General features: G+C 47.1%; 1 protein-coding gene across 9 annotated transcripts in view; it reads right to left on the bottom strand.

Moving 5' to 3' along the window:
* ABCA1 (ATP binding cassette subfamily A member 1) overlaps positions 1-23,349 on the bottom strand; it is a 138,883-nt gene that overhangs the window by 89,354 nt on the left and 26,180 nt on the right. For 8 of the 9 annotated variants that reach the window (XM_073345952.2, XM_073345951.2, XM_073345950.2 and 5 more), the window contains 2 exons: positions 18,723-18,864; positions 17,208-17,326 (listed from right to left, as the gene is read on the bottom strand). In XM_073345952.2, the coding sequence (XP_073202053.1) occupies positions 17,208-17,326; positions 18,723-18,864 (261 nt within the window). The remainder of the gene's footprint in view (positions 1-17,207; positions 17,327-18,722; positions 18,865-23,349) is intronic. The other variant, XM_073345954.2, reaches the window with a different exon arrangement.

The raw sequence follows: 23,349 nt of genomic DNA on the forward strand, positions 1-23,349 counted from the left end.
CCCTCTGGCTGGCCAGTTGCTCGAGGGTCGGTGCCCGAGGTGGCCACACTGGGGAACACCCCTTGGGCTGGCCAGTTGGTGGGGGTCGGTGCCGAGATGGCTGCACTGGGAAACACCCCTCTGGCTGGCCAGTTGCTGGGGGTCGGTGCCTGAGATGGCCACACTGGGGAACACCCCTCTGGCTGGCCAGTTGCTCGGGGGTCGGTGCCCGAGATGGCCGCACTGGGGAGTCCCACTGGCTGGCCAGTTGCTGGGGGTCGGTTCCCAAGATGGCCGCACTGGGGAGTTCCACTGGCTGGCCAGTTGCTGGGGGTCGGTGCTAAGATGGCCACACTGGGGAACACCCCTCTGGTGGCCAGTTGCTCGGAGGAGCCTTTCCAGGGGGAGTCTGCTGGTGGCTTCTTCTTTTTTCTCTCTCTCTCTCTCTCTCTCTCTCTCCTCCTCACCACTCAGCCCCTTTTGAAGTGAAGGCTCTGGGGACGGGGAGGATCCGGGGTCAGCACCCACCGGAGTCCCCTGCAGACTGAAGTGTTTTCTCCATAGGGAGGAATTTTTACTTCAGCTCCCAGCTCCTGTGAGGCTGCAGTTTTCGGTGTGGCGGGTGAAGCACTTCTGTGAGGATCTCCCAGTCACAGTGAGCGTCTGGCCATGACAGGAACTGACTCCTGGCAGGAGAGGCACCGCTTGGAGCAGAGAGAGGCAGGCAAGCCCCTGGGCGAGGGGTGTCACCCTCTAGCAGGGAGGAATATGCAGAAGAACGTCATCTTTCCTTTCCTTTTTTTTTTTTTTTTTTACTGAAAAAGAAAATAATTATGAGTCTACTAGATGCCTGGGGGGGAGGGGGTGATGCCCCCTGACAGGGAAGGAAAGTGAAGTTCTTTTCATTTTTCTCTTTTCTTTTTAAACCAAAGGAATAAAATAAAATAAAACAAAACACTAGCCTGAGCACTGTTAGGGAGAACAAAGGTAACGAAACAAACACCACATATGCTAAGGACATAGATAAGGAAGGGACAACTGCTCCTTCCCTCAGACGGTAGAGAAGGAAGTGAGGGGGCGAGAGGCAGACCAGGAGGGAGGGAGAGCACATGCCCGGGCTCAACGGGCCACTGCTACCAAAAATCTTCGATTACAGGTGCAGGGGCACACAGACATCTAACGTGGAGCACCCATAGGGACACTACTCGAAGAAGAATTACACATATTGGACTTTAGCCAGAACTCTGGGGTTAACAGTCCCCTATTTATATTACCAATAACATTTTAAAAGGTAAGTCATTTGATTTGCATGAAGAAGCAGCCTGCAAAAATCTATTTCCCATGGATTCATAGATATTCTGGTTAAAGTATGCTCCATGTTCCTGCCTGGCTAAAGCTGACCTTTGATTCAACACAGATAGTATTTCCAACACATCAGTCTTTTACTGCCCCAATGTTACACTAAAATCCATGCCACACCCCCCTGTATTTCAGAGTGAGGACTCTAGTCCTTTGGCAGCTGTTACTTAGCTCACAGGGATATTGTGAAAATTGACTGGTGAATGTCTGTAGAGCACTTTGAAGATGAAAAGTGCTATGAATAGAGAAGTTCTGAATTTGGGGAGGTAGGGCCTCAGAACCAAATCCCTCTCTACGGATTTGGTTCCAGGTGAGATGCAAATGTGGAAGGGGCCTGTGTTCTAGCCATACATCTGATGTGGCTGCGATCTTTCAAAAACAACCATTTGCACAAGATTTCTGTTCCAGATGGTGGAAGTCTCCCAAAAACAGCTGATCTGTCCACTATTCAAAATGTCATAAGCTTCCCAAGGTCACTTTTTCACTATTTTTGGCAGAAATGGCACAAGATATTGGTGCTATCAAACCCACGCTGGAATCAAAGCCATGGGTCAGAGCCAAACCATGAACCCTAGCCCAGGTCCAGGCTCTGCCTACTGAGCTGAAGCCAAATGCAACGTTCAGCAAATTAGCCAATTTTTACATTTCAAGATTTTGGGGCTTAAAATTTACTACAAACCCAGAAATTCTGTCAACACAGCCTGAAGAGAGAAAATAATTGCAAACTGAAGATAACCATATGCATATATTTCTGATTACACAATACCAGTGTGTAATAAACTATGCGGACAAGTTTATAGAGAGAGAGCACAAGATAATGGGAAAGTACGAACGTTCTATTGTTTATTCAGTACAATTTTTACTTCTCAGTTCCAGATAGAATCTGTATTTACAGATAAGGCTACAGCAAGTACTTTAGTTGACTAAAAGCAAAGCCACACAGAGTTTTCAGAACCAACCCCAGCAGTGTTTTATGCAGGCAGATACTAGTTACACTGACTCTAACATCAGAACTGGGAAGTGCTTGTTCTCTCTATTATTATGGCTGTATCCAGGCAGTAAAGACAAGCTAATGGAAAGATAAAAACAGTGTCCTTAAGATACCGTATTTTGTTGCCTACTGGAATAATACTGTTATGTGTTTCTAAGTGCTATCATTAAAAAAAGTAAAAACTATCAGTTTTCCTGGGCCTGGAGCCAATCAGTAAGTTGGCAGTGCAGAACATACTGAAGAAGGTAACAGAACTGCCAACCAGTACTGGCTAACAGTATTACACTTAAGACTCTCCTTTCTGCTAACACACACATGCAGTCCAGTGCTAGCCCATGAGGGCCCTTGAACAGGAATATTTTTGCCTCCCCCGCCACTCCCACAACACACTAATTAATAGGGTCCCCCTTGAGCTGCTCGGGAAGTTCAGTTCTGAACTACACATCTGAGTCCAGTTCTGCTAGAATCGCATAAGTACAATGCACATTGTAGCGTACCACCCTGTGCCGTGTTGCCAACCTCTGCCTCTGATTGTGGATCATGTAATTATGCTGTTAAAGAAAACAGATGCTTTGAAAGTTCCGGGGCATCCTGACCCACAGAGCGCTCCATGGGGAAAAGAAATTTAACGCTTCACCTGACCTTTCTATTCAAACTGCTGCAGAGATAATTTCCTACAAAAATCCTACCATTGACTTGGAAAAATAAAAGGGGAAAGCAGAAGTTCATTAAATTTAAAGGGATAATTTCTCAGCATGGAACAGGGGAATTCAGTATATACAATAAAGCCTCGCTAAAGGAGCTGTGTTTCTAATCCCCCAACACAGACAGTTCTACCAATATCACACTAAGGGTCTGTCTACACTGGAAAAAAAGGGATGTTCTTAACTTGGGTTAGTTAAGGTGGGGAGAGATAGCTCAGTGGTTTGAGCATTAGCCTGCTAAACCCAGAGTGTCCTTGAGGGATACCCAATCCTTGAGGGGGCCATTTAGGGATGTGGGGCAAAAATTGGGGATTTGGTCCTGCTTTGAGCAGGGGGTTAGACTAGATCATAGAATCATAGAATCTCAGGGTTGGAAGGGACCCCAGAAGGTCATCTAGTCCAACCCCCTGCTCAAAGCAGGACCAATTCCCAGTTAAATCATCCCAGCCAGGGCTTTGTCAAGCCTGACCTTAAAAACCTCTAAGGAAGGAGATTCTACCACCTCCCTAGGTAACGCATTCCAGTGTTTCACCACCCTCTTAGTGAAAAAGTTTTTCCTAATATCCAATCTAAACCTCCCCCACTGCAACTTGAGACCATTACTCCTCGTTCTGTCATCTGCTACCATTGAGAACAGTCTAGAGCCATCCTCTTTGGAACCCCCTTTCAGGTAGTTGAAAGCAGCTATCAAATCCCCCCTCATTCTTCTCTTCTGCAGGCTAAACAATCCCAGCTCCCTCAGCCTCTCCTCATAACTCATGTGTTCCAGTCCCCTAATCATTTTTGTTGCCCTTCGCTGGACTCTCTCCAATTTATCCACATCCTTCTTGAAGTGTGGGGCCCAAAACTGGACACAGTACTCCAGATGAGGCCTCACCAATGTCGAATAGAGGGGAACGATCACGTCCCTCGATCTGCTCGCTATGCCCCTACTTATACATCCCAAAATGCAATTGGCCTTTTTGGCAACAAGGGCACACTGCTGACTCATATCCAGCTTCTCGTCCACTGTCACCCCTAGGTCCTTTTCCGCAGAAAAAGATAACCTCCTGAGGTCCCTTCCAACCCTGATATTCTATGATTCTAACTCAGGCTAAAATAGCAGTGAAGACTCAGCTTTTAACTTAGATAGCAGTTTGAGTTCAACCTCAGACTCCCCTATAAACTTTAACTCGAGATGCTAACCCAAGTTAAAAGCTGAACGGACGTGTCTTCACTGCTATTTTAACCTGAGTTAAGAACTCACCTTTTTCTTTGCAATATAGACATAGCCTAAGAAACCTTTCACTTGCATGCATCATATTTGCATTTTCTGGCAGGGTGTCTTGTTTTGGTATAAAACAGAAAAACAACAGGATTCATTTAGATTCTGAGCCCACTGTCTGGGAGGGGGACACAGAGACCTGCCACCACAAAGGCGTGCATGCAAGCACTGGTTGGGATTTTTCAAGCAGTCCCAGGGATTTAGACACAACTTCCATTTATTTTAACAGAAGAATTGAGCGAGACTTTCAAAAGCACTCAGCATTAGCCTAACTCTGCTCCCCATGATTTCAACAGGAGCAGAGTTTTAGCCCACATGGACTGCTTTTGAAACTTCCCCCTTGTATGTCTCAATACCCTGGACTGCTCTGAAAACCTCAACCACTGGGACTGAGACAGGCAGTTTATTTCTAAAAAACTGCTTGAATTGGTCACTAAGATGTTAGTTTTGGTAGCACAAGCAAAGCACACAATGGGATTAACTGAACCTCCCACTGAGTTATATGTACAGTGCACACAGCAGAGTTAACTACTCTCAATTGCCTTATCCCAGAGCACAGATCTATCATAGAATCATAGAAGATTAGGGTTGGAAGAGACTTCAGAAGGTCCTCTAGTCCAACCCCCTGCTCAAAGCAGAAGCAACCCCAACTAAATTATCCCAGCCAGGGCTCTGTCAAGCCGGGCCTTAAAAACCTTTAAGGAAGGAGATTCCACCACCTCCCTAGGTAACCCATTCTAGTGCTCCACCACCCTCCTAGTGAAATAGTGTTTCCTAATATCCAGCCTAGACCTCCCCCAGTGCAACTTGAGATACCTTTCATACCTGAGAGTAGTGTGTTGGGCAGCATGTTTCTAGAACCAAGAGAAGCCAAACTGCATGACTCCATGCTAGACTCCATTTGGGGTCCTCAGGTGAGTGCTGCGATTTATACCTTTACGCAGCCCCTTGTGGTGTTGGACAGGCAGCTCCCCACTGAAGAGTGGGAAAGTGCTACATATATTCTTTGCTTGCTCTCTTATCATTCTGATTCGTTCGGTTTTTGGTGGTGGTCCCTACCAGGGCGAAGTGAGAAAGGAAAGTGTTTTAAGGAAGAGAGGAGGAAAAGATACACATTAAAAAAAAAAACCCAACAAATAAAAAGAGAGAAAAGTGGAGGGGGCTGATTAGATGAAACCAAAAGAGGGTGGCACCAAGGGTTTATAACGCTGGTTTCTGGCTCCATCAGGTCAGGATGAAGGGTTGGTTAGACCTGAGCACATACAGTGGGGTCTGAAGGCAGCTGTGTCTTTGTCCTTAAATGTGGGTTTGATGGAGCGACGGGGGGTGACTATTTCATACAGCTGTTATTACAGTTTGTTAATGTATTTTTTTGAATGAGCTCTTAGGTTAAAGCCCATTTCTTTCAGTCGTCTCTTGGTTTCTCCCTGCCCTTTCTCTTGCCCATATTTCTGTGAGTCTACAACCCTGTCTCCTGCTCAGTGTTTCTCAAACGCGGCCACCATGGGCTTTTTGTGCAGCCGCTAAACCCTCCTGGGTGGTGATTGGGGCGGGGGGGCGCAGAGGGGGCAAAGGATCAGCCTCCGCCCCACCTGTTGCTCCTGGACGTGCCACACTGCATTGCCTCTGGAGTCAGGTGGGGCCCAGCACTGCAGAAGGTGAGTTCTTAACCCTCCGGGGAAGGGGCTTGGGCCTCCGGGGTGGCTGGGCAGCAGGCTCCACTGATGCGGCTTCAGGAGCCAATCCCCAGCTCCAGCCACGTGGCCCTGGCTTTGGGCTCTGGCCCCTGGCACCAGCCCCGGGTCCCCGGCTCCAGTCCCAGGCGCCAGCTGCGTGATGGGCAGCCAGCTCTGAGCACTGACCCCAGCCCCAGCTGCAGGCTCTGACCCCTGGGTTCAACCACATGGCCCCAGCCGTGACTGCACAGCCGCAGGCATTGACCCCTGGCTCCGGCCATGCAAGCTCACCCCCGCCCCATCGCCCCCGCTATCCCCCCCTGGCCCCACATCCATCCCCCCATCGCCCCAGGCCCGCGCTATCCCCCCTGACCCCACATCCATCCCATTGCCCCGGGCCCCCACTGCCTCCCCCTGGCCCCGCATCCATCCCACTGCCCCGGGCCCCTGCTGCCTCCCCCTGGCCGCGCATTCATCCCACTGCTCTGGGCCCCTGCTGCCTTCCCCTGGCCCCGCATCCATCCCACTGCCCCGGGCCCCCGCTGCCTCCCCCTGGCCCCGCATCCATCCCACTGCCCCGGGCCCCCGCTGCCTCCCCCTGGCCCCGCATCCATCCCACTGCCCCGGGCCCCCGCTGCCTCCCCCTGGCCCCGCATCCATCCCATTGCCCCAGGCCCCCGCTGCCTCCCCCTGGCCCCACATCCATCCCATCACCGCGGGCCCCCACTGCCTCCCCCTGGCCCCGCATCCATCCCACTGCCCCGGGCCCCCGCTGCCTCCCCCTGGCCCCGCATCCATCCCACTGCCCCAGGCCCCTGCTGCCTCCCCCTGGCCCCACATCCATCCCACTGCCCCGGGCCCCTGCTGCCTCCCCCTGGCCCCGCATCCATCCCATCACCGCGGGCCCCCACTGCCTCCCCCTGGCCCCGCATCCATCCCACTGCCCCGGGCCCCTGCTGCCTCCCCCTGGCCGCGCATCCATCCCACTGCCCCGGGCCCCTGCTGCCTCCCCTTGGCCGTGCATTCATCCCACTGCTCCGGGCCCCCGCTGCCTTCCCCTGGCCCCGCATCCATCCCACTGCCCCGGGCCCCCGCTGCCTCCCCCGGGCCCCGCATCCATCCCACTGCGCCAGGCCCCTGCTGCCTCCCCCTGGCCCCGCATCCATCCCACTGCCCCGGGCCCCTGCTGCCTCCCCCTGGCCCCACATCCATCCCACTGCCCCGGGCCCCTGCTGCCTCCCCTTGGCCGCGCATCCATCCCACTGCCCCAGGCCCCTGCTGCCTCCCCCGGCCCTGCATCCATCCCCCCCATCACCCCAGGCTCCTGCTGCCTCCCCCTGGCCCCGCATCCATCCCCCCCATCACCCCAGGTCCCTGCTGCCTCCCCCTGGCCCCGCATCCATCCCCCCATCACCCCAGGCCCCTGCTGTCTCCCCCTGGCCCCGCATCCATCCCCCCCATCACCCCAGGTCCCTGCTGCCTCCCCCTGGCCCCGCATCCATCCCCCCCATCGCCCCAGGCCCCTGCTGCCTCCCCCCGGCCCCGCATCCATCCCATTGCCCCGGGTCCCCGCTGCCTCCCCCTGGCCCCAAATCCATCCCCCCATCGCCCCAGGCCCCCACTATCCCCCCCGGCCCCACATCCATCCCATTGCCCCAGGCCCCCGCTGCCTCCCCTTGGCCCCGCATCCACCCCATTGCCCCAGGCCCCTACTGCCTCCCCCTGGCCCCACATCCATCCCCCCATCCCCCCACTGTCTTCCCCTGGACCTGCATCCATCCCCTCATTGTCCCAGGCCCCATCTGCCACCCCTTATAATCCCCCCATCCGGGCTTAATTTGTCCTGGGGCTTGCTGAGAAAAGTAATAGTTGCATGTTTGTTAATATTACTTTTCCCAGCAGACTTTCTAGCTAGCTGGGAGGCTGTGATAAGTGATACTTCCATGTTGGTTAACACCACTTATCACAGCCCTCCAGCTAGCTACTAAGTGTGATGTAAAAAGTGATATTAACACACATACAAATCTCTCTTTTCACAGCGTTCTTTTTATTATTGAGTCTACAAAAAAACCCTACATAAATAAATTACAATGATTTGGATGTGTATCTGTCCATATTTATAGGCATATTTGTTTTTCCTAAAGTTAATTACGTATTTTAGTAAAAAGCATCAGTGCCATTACCAGCAAGAGGTGGTGGCCACACTCTGGGGCCACCAAAGTTTCCAATGAGGCTATGCTGTTGCCATAATGTAATGTCGATTCAGTGTCCACTGAAGTCAATGCAAAGACTCCCCTGGCTTGCCGTGGATGCCGGGCCAGATCCATGCTCTCAGCTACATCAGAAATGCATAGGCAACATAGTGAAGCCTGCCTGATGCCGAAACCTGTGTAAGGGGGCTCTGGCAAAATGGGTAGGCAGAGAGCGCTGAACTGGGACTTGTGGAGACAAAAGGTACAGCCCTTTTAGCGTAGGTCAATTGAAGTGTCTGTTCCTGATGTTGTTTTAATGCAAATTTCATAGTGTTCCTTACGCTTTTGTTTTTAGATTTTCAATTATTTAGTACTCTGAATGGGCTCAGACATTCCTAAATGCAACTGCCCAGGCTCATGGAGGTCTGGGTAAGTAACATCATTTCTCCTATTAAAACTCTTATGTAGACAACCCTTGACACACTTGTAAACAAAAAGTATGAATCAGTATATCCATTGTATCAAAGTCAACAACTAATCATGAGTGAAATTTGTATTTAGGTCGGATGCTTTTCAGGGCAGGGACCATTTCTTAATAGGGGTTTGTACAGTGCCTAACACAGTGGGGTCTTAATTTTGCTTAGGGCCTCTAGGCATTATTGTAATACAAGTCATTCACTATTTATATACTATTTATATTTCGTTGATAGATGGTCATCGCTTTTGTAAGCCTAATCATTAGCATGCCTAAAGCTTTTTGTATGGGGTTTTTATTCTTCTTTAAATCTGAAGAAATATTAAACATTGGAAGCATCTGGGCAAGCATCAAGCCTGCCAAAGGATATAACATCTCTCTGCTTTCATGCTCTCACGTGTGCAGTTCTGGTCTCAAGTCTCATTGAATCCACCCGGCTTATCATTTAATTGCCCACTTACACACCCCTTCGATCAGTGCATTCTTTAGAATTTGAAGTCATTCCATCTGTGGTGCCAAAGCAGAACCGAGATGTGAACTACTCAGAAAGCATAACAAGTCCCTCCAGCCCTGTGTCAAGTACTGGGATTGTGGCACGTGGATATGGGACGCTTGTTTTCTACTCTGAGAAAACAGACGACCAATCATAAGATGTCTACTACAAACCAACCACTTGCCTCATCTCCATTTTTAATTCAAATTCACTGGGCCAATTTTTATCAAGTTGTTGTAAAACTGGCCTGATGAGGTGAAGTTCTGAGCATCATCACTGCCTGCTGAAGTATGGGGATTGTGGGCATGCAGCACCTTGCAGGATTGAGCCTAAGATGCTGCTGTGTGGAGGTTCTACGTTCAAGTTGCCAGCTTGCTTCCTGAGGCACTGGAGGTTAGGCTCAACCTTGCTTTAAATAGGACCAGTTTTTGTGGGGTCTGGAAGGAGTCAGATCCAACCCTTCCCTTAGCCAGTGGGTCACCACAAAATGTGACCTCTGAAGCCAGTGGGTAGAAGATGGAGAAAAGTGAGATGGTAGAGGAACCTCCACTTCCAAAACCAATCAAAAGCTGCTCTTTTGGGCAGTATTGAGAATACAGGAAGACACTAACGTAGGCCTCAGGAAACCTGGCTTCATTTTCAGCCTCTACCCCAGTCATCTTGTGTGACCTAGGGCAAATCACTTCCTCTGCCTTAGTTCTCCCCCTGAAAAATGAAGAAGATAGTATTTCCCTTGTCTATTTACATTTTAAGCACTTTTGGGTAGGGACTGTCACCTCACACAATGGGGCACTGATCTCAGTAGAGGCCTCTGGCTGCTACTATAATATTACTAAGTAATACTAGTCAAGCAAGTGATTCCATATGGAAAGGGGAGGACAAGACTTGAAGGGCAATCCATGCTGAAACCTTGTCTGGCAAGTTGCAGCCCACAGTGAGAGCCTGAGGAATACGTACTTCTTGAGGGGGATATTTGTGTGGAGCTGTGTGTTTCGTTGTTGTTTTTGTAAGAAGTGAACAGAAGCTGTAGTGAAAAAGCAGACTGTCATTCTGATGTCCCTAGAATGTGGAAGCCATGAGTTGACTATCAACTGCTGATTCACAGTTGTGTGATTCCTAGTAATTAACAGGAAATTTGGCTGAGTGTTACCCTGGGATTTTTATTGCCAGACAGTAACACTGAGCCAGAGACCTAGTATTTCTTGTGGGGGGCTGCGTCTCAGGGCTAACTCCACAGGGTGCCTTCACACACCAATGCAATTTGCAAAAGCAGCATGGGAATTTTTCTTGAGAGCTGCTAAACTCAAACTCTGTCCCTGTGAACCCTTCCTTGTCACCTAAAATGCTGCTGATGGGAGCCACACAGTCAGCGTCTTAGAGCAACCACTGCAAACTGGGCTGCGTGGCTGGAGCTTTGACTGCCGTGTTATGCTTCTGGCACGGCTATGATTCAGGGCTCTGAGGCTTAGGCTCTGGCTCTCGTGTCTGGCTCTCGTCTCAGGGCTGAAGAGTTGGCTCTGTTACATGTATCAACAACACAGGGGAAGAGAGAAGCTCTGGCACCTGGCTTGGGTTATTTTTTTATTCTTGTTGATTTTTTTTGTCCTAAAGGCTCCTTAGTGATTGATAGCCCACGAGCTCACAGGGCCGTTAAGCAGCAGTGCTTATAGCATTGGAAAGCCTTCTGTAGCATTAATCGTTGTAAGGAGACAATGTATCTGTGCAAAGAGCTTTGGCTGGGCGGTGAAATAAAGCTGTACTCTCTCCAGTGGATCCCATGCGTGTCTCCCTTCCCCTGTAGCTGGGGGGGGGGGGTAAGCAGGTCACTTCCATAATTTCTGGAGAATGGGCCCAACTCTGTGAGGTGCTGAGCATCCTCTGCTCTCCCTGAGGACAGAAGGCATTCTGGCTGCAGCACGCCTCGCAGGGGGTGCTCAGTGCCTTCTAGGGTAGGTACTAAAGCAGGAAGCTGCATGCTCCAGGGGAAGCAGCTGCATTTCAGCCAGGAGCTAACGCACGTGGCTGGCTTTAAGATGCAAGCAGGCCCACTTCAGTGACATCACTCACACCCCTAAAGCTGAGCACATGCTTAAAATGAACAGAACCATGGTGCTTAATTACTGTTGCTGGGAGCAACAGGCCAACTCCCAGCAGTCAGTACTACCCCCCTAGCTAATGGAGGCAGGAAATGACCCTCGGACTAGGAGGAGACACACAGACGGATGGCAGCCCCTGTAAGGGTTCGGTTGCTCTAAGTAAGTCTGGATTAAAAAAATCCAACGGGAAGATGAGGCTGGGCAAAAGGAACAGAGCGTTCACAACCACTGGTAACTGGCCTTCCCCATCCCTCGGTCTAGGGGCATCCTCCCCTCCGGTAAGCGAGCCCTGGACACGAAGGCTCTTTCAGATCAAGGATGATATAACTGATCCACTGAGACTTTGGACCTCACAAGAAGTGAACAAAGGACTCTGGCAAATGCTGACTCAATAACTGATACAAGTTCCCAGCTTTAGACACAGACAGCATTAGCTATGCCAAAAACCACTCCTGGGTGCACTTCATAGAGCAAACAGAAAAGAGGCAGGGCTTCCTTTTTAAAAAACAAAAACAAACAAACTGAAGGTTATTAAATGGATTTAGGGCCTACTCCAAAACCTAGCGGAGGCAAAGGCAAGCCTCTCTCCCACCCCCAATTATTTCAATTAGCATTGCATGGGTCCATTTTTGGAGCGGGGAGGGTAATACAGAACTTTTAAATAATTAACTTCGTGTTGCTTCAGTGAGCAATAGGCCCAGCTACTACTGATGGCTGAGAGCAGCCCCAGGCTCCTTCTCCCGCTGACCTCAGCCTTAAAGACAAAAGATAGGGTAGATTAAATAAGGTACCATCTTCTCTCTTTCACACATTCACAGCACGCGCGCGCGTGTGTGTGTATATATATTTAGAAGCTGGTGGTTCTCTTGCTCACACACACACACACACACACACACACACACACACAGTGTATTTAGAAGCTGGTAGTTCATTTGTCTATCAGGCAAGCTTTTGCTTCTGGTATTCAGAGTATGAGGTCTAGGCACAGAGCCCTTTACTCCCAACTCAGAGTGTCTTTTCAGCAAGATAAAGTTCAACAACTGCTGATAAAGATGCAACCGCTATTAGAAGCGCGCTGCTGAGTACTGCTCTACAGAAAGGCAACAACTGTGCCAATTGAGTCCTGCATATTGTGATGAGCTGAGAGGGGGCAGGCAGAGTCAGATGCAACCTCTGGACTTTGCCCTGCCCTTGGCTGGTGCAGACCCAGCTTCTGCAGAATGCAACGGGCATGGTTGCACAAGAGGAGGAAAGCTATCGGGATTATCTGTGGATATCTGACACCCAATGAAACACAGATGGCCCATATGCTCTGGAAAGTGATGACACGCTATAGTCATGAGTGTACGATAACAAGGGAGCCCTGCGTGGCAAGCTGAGTAGAACCAAAATGCCATATGACCCCTTTCTATATCTGCCTACTCCCTCCCTTTAACCAGCTTGTCTATTTCATGAGAACACTCCCAATCCTGCCAAGAACAAACAAAATGCCTTTACCATGTCAAGGACTTGATGCTCACATGTGAGATGCAACCAGCAGAGTGCCAGAATTCCTGCTGTTTAGTCTGTTAGGATTAGCCTGAGGTCCATGGGCAGCTCCCCATTGTCCTTCTCTCTCTGACATGTTTCATGCCATAATGTAAAAACTCTTAATGAGTGTCTATGTTTTGCAGACAAGTGATAACCAATGTCTCTTTGCGCTCCCTGGAGACTTAGGTTTGGCTCTGTGCCAGCAACTAAGCAAGGAAAAGGGAAGTATGAGGATGAATAGGCCACAGAAAACAGCTACAGGTGCTTTGAGCATTTGTTTTGATGAGCTGCAAGGGGGCTGGAGACAAGACGGCCATGTTTTGGCCTCAGCTACACCACCGTAAATCCTCCATAACGCCATTGACCTGAGTGGAGTTATGGTGTATTTACTTAGATGTAACAGGAGACAAATATCAAAATGATCCTGGAGAAATCACCACACACACACTCTTAAGGACTGTTTTTCTTCTTCATCCAGTAGTCAGAAATACCCTGTCACCCTGCCATACCATTTCACAGCTGCAGCTATCTCCTCTTTACACTAAGACAAGTAGATATTACAGACTTAAGGTCTGTGTCCTTCGGAAAACATCAGCACAAAGAGAACACACCTATGGAGCCTGCTCCTCCTCTGTTAGACTAAGCATACATTGAAGTCAATGGAGTTACACTGGTACAAATCCAGTGTGTAACAAAGCAGGGGAAAGCTGGTCCAGTTGTAAAACCCAGGTTCAGGTCCCTGCTCTGCTATAGATTTCCTGTGTAATCTTAGGCATGGCACTTTCTCTCTCTCTGCCTCAGTTCCCCAGCTGTAAAAGGAGGATATAACAGCACTTCCTTATCGCACCAGCACAGAGGGCCATGTTAGTACAGGAGAGAGGCAGGTCCATAGTGATTACATTTTAACTCAAGGTGCTGGAACAAGATAATAACTTAAGTAGTTCCTTATTTAGGTGGGGGAAGAGAAAGGGGATTAAGTATGTCATCTTTTTTCCCTGGACAAGCTGTGACCTCACCCCTTTCCTACAACTGACATAAAAACCTTTATGATGCAATATTGCCCTATACTAGGTATTTGTCCAGCACCTCACACAATGGGGCCTGGAAATGGCTCAGGTGTTTAATTACTATGGTAAGTGTTAATCATTCAGAATAAATGAGGGCTAGTAGGCAAAAAGCTAAGTGTTTTCATTTCTTTCTCCTCAAAGTTAGCATTTTTTCCAAATTTTTCATGGACATGTTCAATTTATAGAAATATTCATTTAGATTCAAATTTTTTTTTAGCTTCAGATTTTAAGGTTTACCCCGTCCCTGTTTTTAAACTAGGAAAAAATAGGGAGAGAAACAGGGAATTGACCAAAAAGGAGGAAAAAAAATTCACTTTGATTTTAAAATCAAATGTTTTATTTAGATGAAAAGCCGTCAGATTTGAAAATTTTCTGCCTTTTTTCCATGGAAGAAGGCCACATTTCCAATAAAAGTTCTGAAATTTTTTGATCAATAATAAAATAAAAAACCAACAATTTTCTCTTAACACTAAACTTTGATCAAAGCAGAATCAGTGAACCCCATTGAAGATGCCAATGGCAGGTGGCAGGGAATGGTAGGGTACCGCTATATCCCTCATCCTCCTCTTGGTCCTGTAAGAAATGGTCCTCCTGTGTCAGACAAAGCTGAAAGATCCTTTATTATATGTGGCTAGAGAAAAGGTCGGCAGCCAGGAGAGCCTGATAGGAAACTTCCAGACTTGTTTTAATGAAGAGTTTGTAAGTGAGTGTACAATGGAAGGGACAATCGGGCTTTGTTCTCTGCCACACAAACAATGGAGGGTCTGTCATGGCTAAGCTGTTGGGTTTTTTACTTACACACACACAGTTGAATTAGTTGATTTTTTTTTATACACACTTTATTATAGAATGAAGCTCTTTCCTGTGTTTGCTCTGAGCCTTGTCTTTGCAATAAATTCACCAAGCATTATAATCACACAGCATGAGCATCCTTGCTTTGACTTGTACTGACCAAGCTCCTCTATGTGAGACACCCCTGAGTAGAACCCCTCCCTCTGGCCTTCCCAGCAGCATCTAGTTCAGCTTTGTGGCTCTGATCAGATTTCTTTAAACATCCAAACTGGATTCACATTTCAAGTTTCACTACACACAATATCAAAGCACACCCTCAGGGCCTGGTTATGGAAAGTACTGTTCTTCCCAATTAGGACACTGCTTGTTTCTGCGCCATCTGAAGGCAACAGGAGTGCAGCCATTAATTTTCAAGGGGAACAAGACATACCAGTAAAATGTAGACAAGTTTTTTCCAAAATTGACCAGTGATTTTAGGTGCCTCAAGTTTTCAGTGACCAACTTGAGACACCTTAAAAGGGGGCTGAAGTTCAGAAAGTACTAAGCACTAACCCTGTGGAAAATCAGGCTCCTTTAAGGAGTCTCAAGTTGGGCACCCAAAAATGGAAGCAACCAAAATCCTTTAGAAAGTCTTGGGCGTAGTTCTCTGCACGCACATGCGTCAGATGAGGGCACAGACTCTCTGCAGGTGGCATTGGGGAGTTGTCAAAAGCAGCTGCCTTGAACACACCTGGGGCATGAAGATTTGGGACTCCCTAGTTAGTGTGGCAGGGCTGGGAAGAAGCAGGGCGTTGTGTTTCTCCTTCTGAGCAAGCAAATCAAGCTGCTTCCTCGTGTTCTAGAGACCTGGTGGATTTTGGGCACAAGACAATGACCCTATCGGTCAGCTCCCAAAGGAGCAACAACGGGGGGAACAGCCAGGGAGAAACCTGAGGCGGGGCACCAAGCCTGACAGGGTAGGGTTTCAACAACTGGTGCCCCCAAAGACAAAGGTGAGCAAAAGGGTGCAGACATGGCCTATGACAGAAGGGAAGGAAATAAGCTGGAAATGTTGAAGGCCTAGGCTGGTGTTTGTTGATCTGCTTAGAGCCCAGAAGCTGCAGAGCCCTGATTTGGGGTTTTGAATCTCTAAATGAACCTTGTGCACAGTTCTACTCTGAACATAACCCCCCAATATATTAGTGGATATATCGAGTCCTAATACACACTCACACTTGTCTAAGTACCCAAGGATGTGAAATGAAGTAAAGAGACAAGCCCTGCTCCAAAGAGTATATAGTCTAACTCTGACCTGATAACTTGAAGCACTGTGAGTAGTTAAGTCTTTGCAGGACTGGGGCCTAAACAAGAATCATGAACAGACACCAAGTAATGCATGTGGGAGGAATGTCACCGTAGTAAAATTGTGCAGTTCCCCATTAAGACCCAGATTCTGCAAAGCATGTGCTTAACTTTATGCATGTACTTAAATCCCACTGACTTCAGCAAGGCTCCACGTGGGTGCAGGAGCCTGGCTGTGCAAAGGCAGTTGAAGGATCAAAGCTTAGAGGCATGTCCACAACTGGATGCTTCCATTTGTTTTTAGAAGGTTGCTTTTTAAACCAACCCCCTGCCCCCCCATCATCGTTTCTAATAGGAGAGGCAGAGCATAGGCAGTATATGAAAAATAACCTATGGAATAAATATTTATTCCTTTAGAGGGGAGTACACAAAAAACTCTTAATAAAGGCTGCCCAATTAGATGGCATTTACACAACAAGAGGAAGGATGTTGCTAGCCAGGGATGTGTGAAACTCAGGTTCAGTTCCCTGCTCTGCCATAGCCTTCTGCATGACCCTGGGCAAGTCCCTTGACTCTGTGCCTTGGTTCCCCATCTGAGAAAGGGGAAAATAGCACTTCCCTCCCCACATCAGTGTGTTGTGAGGATAAATATATGAAACACTATGAGGCATTCAGATTCTACAATAATGGAGGCCATATAAATACCTGAGACAGCATTTTGTTTTAGAAACTGATCAAATTCCTTCTAGACTACATCAAATAATTAAGTGCCCTAAATACACCTGGTTACATTAGAAGGGAAGTGGGGTAATTAATTTTGGATAATATTCTGCTTTGATTTAGCATGCTATGGCTCAGCGTCAGCTGTTTCACACCCGCATTCTTCTGAACCTTTGATTTGTTGTTTGTTTTTCCCCTGCCAGTGCCAGCTGTATTGGAAAATGTGCTTTACTATTTTGTCATTTGTCTCTGAAATCCCTAACAAACTTGTATTTTCCAAAAATGCAGCAACAGGCTACAATGCTGGCAATTTCTCAAATGAGACTCACTTCAGCTCCGAGGATGGTAAGTTTACATTAAAAACCAGCTGCTGCAGGTGGCTGCCATAGGCCAGAAAGACTGAAACTGCACAGAACACTGATCCTGGAGAAACAGATGTTTTTAGGGTGGGATCTGATGAGCAAGGACAATCTACACTATGCCCTTTCCACCGGTTTCCAAAAAATAAAATAAAATTTAAAAAGTGCCGACTAACAACAACAAACTCTACTGCCAAATGTACAAGGCTCTTTTTCCCCACTGAGTTACCTGAGCCAGAGTTCCCGAGCTTCTGCAGTTTTCCCAGGAGTTTCTGAGCATCCTTTAAGCTGCTGTCCTTCTGGCTGTACAAGAGTAACCTCTTGGCATCCGAGAACAAGCGGGAAATGCTGCAGGACAGGGATGGAAAAGCAGACAATGCAATCATTACCCATGTGGTGCTGTCTGCACCAACTTCCACAGGCTCAGTTTTATGTCTCAATTCCTTTATATTCAAAGACAACCCTCTCCTGTACCGTGAAACCTGTGTTAAGCGACCATCCGGGGGACAATGCAAGACAGCCTAAATAAAAATGGCCTTTAATGAAAGACTAAAGAAAACCAAGTGCACTGGGACCCTTCAAGTTATCTGAAAGCAGTTATTTAAGATGGGGGAGAATGTGAAGTGTTTCTGGTAGGTTTGTCTGGTTTTATCTGCTAGGATAAAACACTTGGTTGTTTGTAAACACACTGCTTGTAGAGCGCCTCAACAAATACATCCCCTGTTCTTTACAATTCTTTTCCAGGTAGCCAAAGTCGACTGACCCTGAACTCCGATTGTTCTGTGATTCTAGCCGTGGTCTTAGGGACAGATTGGGGCTGACCATCCCGTGGGCATAGTGAGGTGGTAAGGGAAGGGCACAAGGATGCCAACCACAGCTGGAGCCCCTGCATTTCATCCCAGTGGGACCACTTGGGCAAGGCTTCTCCATAGTGCCATGTTGTGAATTTCCCCCCTGCTCCCCCAGACTGGGGAACCCTGGGAACATGGCATGTCTGAGAGGCAACGCTTCCCAATGCTCCCCTGGGAGCAATGCAGAGTCGCACCAACCCCTAACACAGGGCTGTTCTTGAAAGCTCTTCATGTTACACACATATCACATGGTATGTATGAAAGGTGTATTTTCCTCAGTGACTAGCAGAAGGCGCACATGCCTCCATCTCACTCACCCAATCTCATTGCCCAGAAGTGCTTTATGGCCATTGTTCCAGACCACCACTATTGTTCCTGCCCTTACAGGTACAAGATGCAACCCCCCCTTTGATGGGGGTTTTTAATGCCTTTGTTACAATTAGCCAGTGATTTCTCTGTAGCAGGGAAATCAGGGAAAGGTCACACCCAGTCTAACCTGGCATTGCCCAAATGAAACAGCTTCTCAGTCAAGGAATAGACCTGACTCTTCTCTCTATAGGCCAAATTGGACCTCTGTTTATAGTCATTCCTTACTCAGGCAAAGCTCCTTATTTCACTGGGAGCTGTGCCTGAGTAAACACTGGGTTTGCACAACCATTTGCTATCGATAACATCACAGGCTGGGTACTGCAGCCATGGGTTCTTTGTATGGTTCCTTCAGAGTCCAGCTGCAGGAAAGCACCACCACAGAACAAAGCACTTGGTGGTGATTGAAGTAACTTAACCCTTAATGCCAGTCTAACCACCAGCTGCTACTCCCACAATTCACAGCTTACGCTTGGCTGGCTGACCCCTGTGAATGGTCACAAGGAAAAGCAAGATCTTGTACTTACATGGACCTATTGAAGTTTCCAACGACACCTGGGGATTCCCCAGGCGTTGGGTAGCGGAAGCAAGGGTTGTTGGCATTACAGATAATCCCTTGGATCCAGGGCAAGGTTCCTGCTGAAGGCATGGCCTTGTTTGGAAAGTGACCTAGAACAGAGGGGCAAATGTTTGGAAAAGTTACCCCTTTGTTTGCAAAACTGCAAAATCGTAAACATAGCCAGGAAATGGGAGAGGTGTGTGACAGCACAGAGTCCAATCTGGTCATTATGTACCATAACCTCTTACTGAGGTCAACAATATGTCAACCCCAAGCATTTAGGAGTCCAGCCCCCAAAACTTGAGATTTTAAAAATAATTTTAAAAAAAACCCCACCAAAAATTTGACACACAAAATAAATAAAACAAAACAAAAAGAACAAATAAAACAGACTTGGCAACACTGAATTGACAGGACTTTGGCGTGAACAAGGAATGCAAGACCTGGCCCTGAATTTGGAGCTAGAATGTTCTCCAAATTTCCTCCTCACCAATCCCTAATTTCGCATGTCCTAGCAGATGCTTTAACACAGAGAGAGCAGGCTGACAGCTAAGAAAAGCTTACAGGTTAAATTCTCCCTTCAGATGCATGGATGAGCAGAACGGCTTCCCTTGCAGGCTCCCCTATCAGCCCTGGCTCCCTCCACCTTTCAAGCTGCCCTTAGGTCCCTCCTACCTCTTGCTTCTGCCGTGTCTGAGGTACAGACTCCTCCCTGCCGTCATCCTGTCACGCCAGGCATGCTATGCACGGAAATAAGTGACTCTACACAGAACTTCACAGCTCTGTGTGCACAGGTCTCTTGAACCCATGAAGTCATTCTGGATTTACCCTGGTTCTAATGAGAAGAATTTGGTTCAGGGCTACATGCAACATTTGAATTTGTGTTTTGAACCCCTGTAGCATTCAGGGGTGTTTGGATTCAACATTTGGGCCACTGTCTAATCGAGTCCCATTTTATTTTTTAAAGATGCTTCCAACTCAGCCCATACCACTGAAATGCCAGGAAAGCAGGAGAGTTTCTGCACTAGTCCACCAGTGAGGTGGGCATGTCACTACTAACTCACAGTGGCTTGGCTTCTGAGCAATACCTCTGGGGCAGGGTTTTCAAAGGCAGCTAAGAGAGTTAGAAACCCAACTCCCATTGGCTTCCAGCTGTCTGGCTCCTTTGCAAACCCCAGCTCTGATTACTGAGGGTCTATTAGAGGGGAGAAAAAAAATCACCCCTCAAGTTTCTCTTACTGCCTCATATAGAGCTATTAAGGCAGTGATGTAAATTACTCATGACTAAGATTTATTACAGTGTTTCACAGGGATCTCTTTGGGTCTTCTCTCCTACCAATGACAGGATGATAGAGGCTATCTTCTTATGGCCATGTAAGTGAAAGGAAATACTGGGACATTTACAGTACACAGAAGGCAAAATGACTTTTCCCACCAGCGCTAGGAAAAGAGTCTCCTGCCGTTATCTTTAATAGTATTTGCATAAAATTACTATTGAAGCCTAGGATTCTATCATTCCAGTTCTTCCTCCTTTCTACAAAACTGAAAACCTTCCACAGTCCCATGAGATTTTTATAAACCAGGAAGCTTATTCACCATCTCTGAGCTCTTTGGCGACAAAGATGGAATTTAAACTAAACCAAATCAGTTTCCTTTAAGTTTTCCCAGGCACAAAGAGCAAAACATTTATTTTGCTCTGACTTCCATTTCAGATTAAGGAAATTAGCAAAGAAAGAACCAATACGTAGTCCACGAGAGCATGTACATTGGGATCCACTCTGTTGCATTCTGCATGTGAGCTGAAACACAAAGTGGCAGCTGGCAGCAACCAGGCATCCTCTACATTTAGAAGTGCAGCATACAGAATGCTAGCATTCCCCTTCAGTGACATAGCTGCAAACACAGCTGCTTTTTCAGCAATGTTTAAAGTAATGCAGATTTTTTTCTAAGTACACGTTTTGAAATCCTGAGGAGGCAGATTTTTAAAAAAGTAAGTTTCCACAAGATGAAGACAGCAATCTCACCACAGAGCTATATTTACAATGGTCTGTTTGGCTTGACTATGGTGGAAGTCATAACGATCACTTATATAAGGGGAAAAATCCTGCTGACTAGATCTGACAAGAGTGCTTCAACAAGCTGAAGCTGTTAAAAATTATCAAAATCCTGAATGGCAAAGGCTTAGCCTAATATGTGACTCAACCCTTGGTTACATTCTTGTCCTTTTCAGATAAGATTAGACAGATGACAATTTTTTGTTTTTAACCATGCTTGGCACAATAAAATATTTAATATCTCAGTTTGAAAGTGTTTTTGCATGGCCTAGTTACTATTATAATTTGTAATTGTCTGCAAGTCATTTCTTAACACCATACAGGATCACCACTGCAGATAACAAAAAGAAAAGGAGTACTTCTGGCACCTTAGAGACTAACAAATTTGAGCATAAGCTTTCGTGAGCTACAGCTCATTGCATCCAATGAAGTGAGCTCTAGCTCACGGAAGCTTATGCTCTAATAAATTTGTTCGCCTCTAAGGTGCCAGAAGTACTCCTTTTCTTTCTGCGGATATAGACTAACACGGCTGCTACTCTGAAACACTACAGATAACTCTGTTCCTCTAAAGACATATGCAGAGTTGCCACAGAGTTCACTGTGACCTGATTTCAAGGTTTCTCTCCATAGCCCAGCTCCTGATTCAGCAAGAGACAACATTCCACTTTACAAGATTCATCCATGTCTGTTTGCAAATGAGTGAATGTTCAATGAAACTGAACTGCACTAGAGAGAGGCTTAAAAGAAAGAATCCAGTTACTTATTCTTGGAAGCTATTAGATGAAAGGAAAGAGGTTAACTCAGAGTGAATTAAAAGTTGTCGGATGCCACTCCACAATCCCTGCTAAAAGCCTCAAAAAATAAATTAAATAAAAGGGAAGGATTGCATGTCAAACAATGGTTGATTAAAATTCAGCTCCTGACACAGCAGTGTTAAAAGGAAAGGATTTAGGGCAGCCATATGCAAGTCTGAGTGCAAGTCTCAACAGGGAAAATAGCTCTGGCTTTCAGGCTACACACAGGGCCAGATCTTTAGCTGGTGTAAATGAGCATCAGTTGAGCTACACTGATTTACACCAACTGAGCCCCTGGCTGACTGAGTTTCTTCTGCTTTCCCTGAGTTTCAGTCTCTACGTAAGAGAGTAAATGGACACAAATCAGATATCAAGAATTATAACATTCATAAACCAGTTGGAGAACACTTCAATCTCTCTGGTCGTGCGATTACAGACATGAAAGTTGCTATTTTACAACAAAAAAACTTCAAATCCAGACTCCAGCGAGAAACTGCTGAATTGGAATTCATTTGCAAATTGGATACAATTAACTTAGGCTTGAATAGAGACTGGGAGTGGCTTAGTCATTATGCAAGGTAGCCTATTTCCCCTTGTTTTTTCCTACCCCCCACACCCAGATGTTCTTGTTAAACCCTGGATTTGTGCTGGAAATGGCCCACCCTGATTATCATACACATTGTAAGGAGAGTGATCACTTTAGATAAGCTATTACCAGCAGGAGAGTGGGGTGGGAGGAGGTATTTTTTCATGCTTTTTGTGTGTATATAATAAGATCTTCTACACTTTCCACAGTATGCATCCGATGAAGTGAGCTGTAGCTCACAAAAGCTTATGCTCAAATAAATTGGTTAGTCTCTAAGGTGCCATAAGTACTCCTTTTCTTTTTGCGAACACAGACTAACACGGCTGTTACTCTGAAAGGTGTCCTAATGCCACTGTCTCCACTAACATGTAAGGAAAGACTCTAGGAATGTCTCAAGGAGTGCAAAAGCACAAAATTTCACCCAGGGAAACTTCCAGTGCCTGCCAAGCATTACAGACAGCAATAGGCTAGTTAGGCAAAAAAGAAAACCCACAAGGCTGCGTATGTCCAGAGTTTGCTGGATAATGGAAAACTGCAAACATCAGCACTTCAGCTTTGCTGGAAGCCAGATTGTGAATAAAATATTTCTCTGTGAAGGGATTCCCAGATGGCTTGAAGCTCTACCAGGCAGCATTCTGTACAGCAGTCACTCATGTGGGAATGTTGTGCTAATGTAGCAAAGCTGCTTTCATAATAATCCATTGTTATATTGCATTTAAAAAAATCAAACACTTGGGATTCCCCTGTGCATTTTGTGGAGAGCAAAAATTCTCTTAACTTGGGCATTAGGCCTAACCTAGAAGTAATCAGGTAAAGGAAAGATAAACAAGGAGCCCTTCCCCAGTCGGCTGACTGCTGAGAAGAGGCGGTTATCATAAGACTGGGCACTGTGCTGACCAGCAAATCTGGCTCACTAAACAGGGAGCATCCCAGAGGACTGAAGAAGAGGTCACTGTAACTAAAGGGAGGATAGCTTCCTCTTGCCTCTTTAAAAGGCTTGCTGAGAGGACTATTCTATGTCCATAGATCTAAAAAGACAATGCAAACCAGTTTTCCCCAAACAAAAAGCTGCACATGATTCAAGATGGAAAGGAATGCCCTAGAGATAAGCTGGCTATTGTGGAGTCTGCAGAGTGCTGAGCTAACATAGTCCCTGGTGTT

Source organism: Lepidochelys kempii, chromosome 5 (genome assembly GCF_965140285.1).
Source record: "Lepidochelys kempii isolate rLepKem1 chromosome 5, rLepKem1.hap1, whole genome shotgun sequence".
In the NCBI taxonomy this organism is placed as follows: domain Eukaryota; kingdom Metazoa; phylum Chordata; order Testudines; family Cheloniidae; genus Lepidochelys; species Lepidochelys kempii.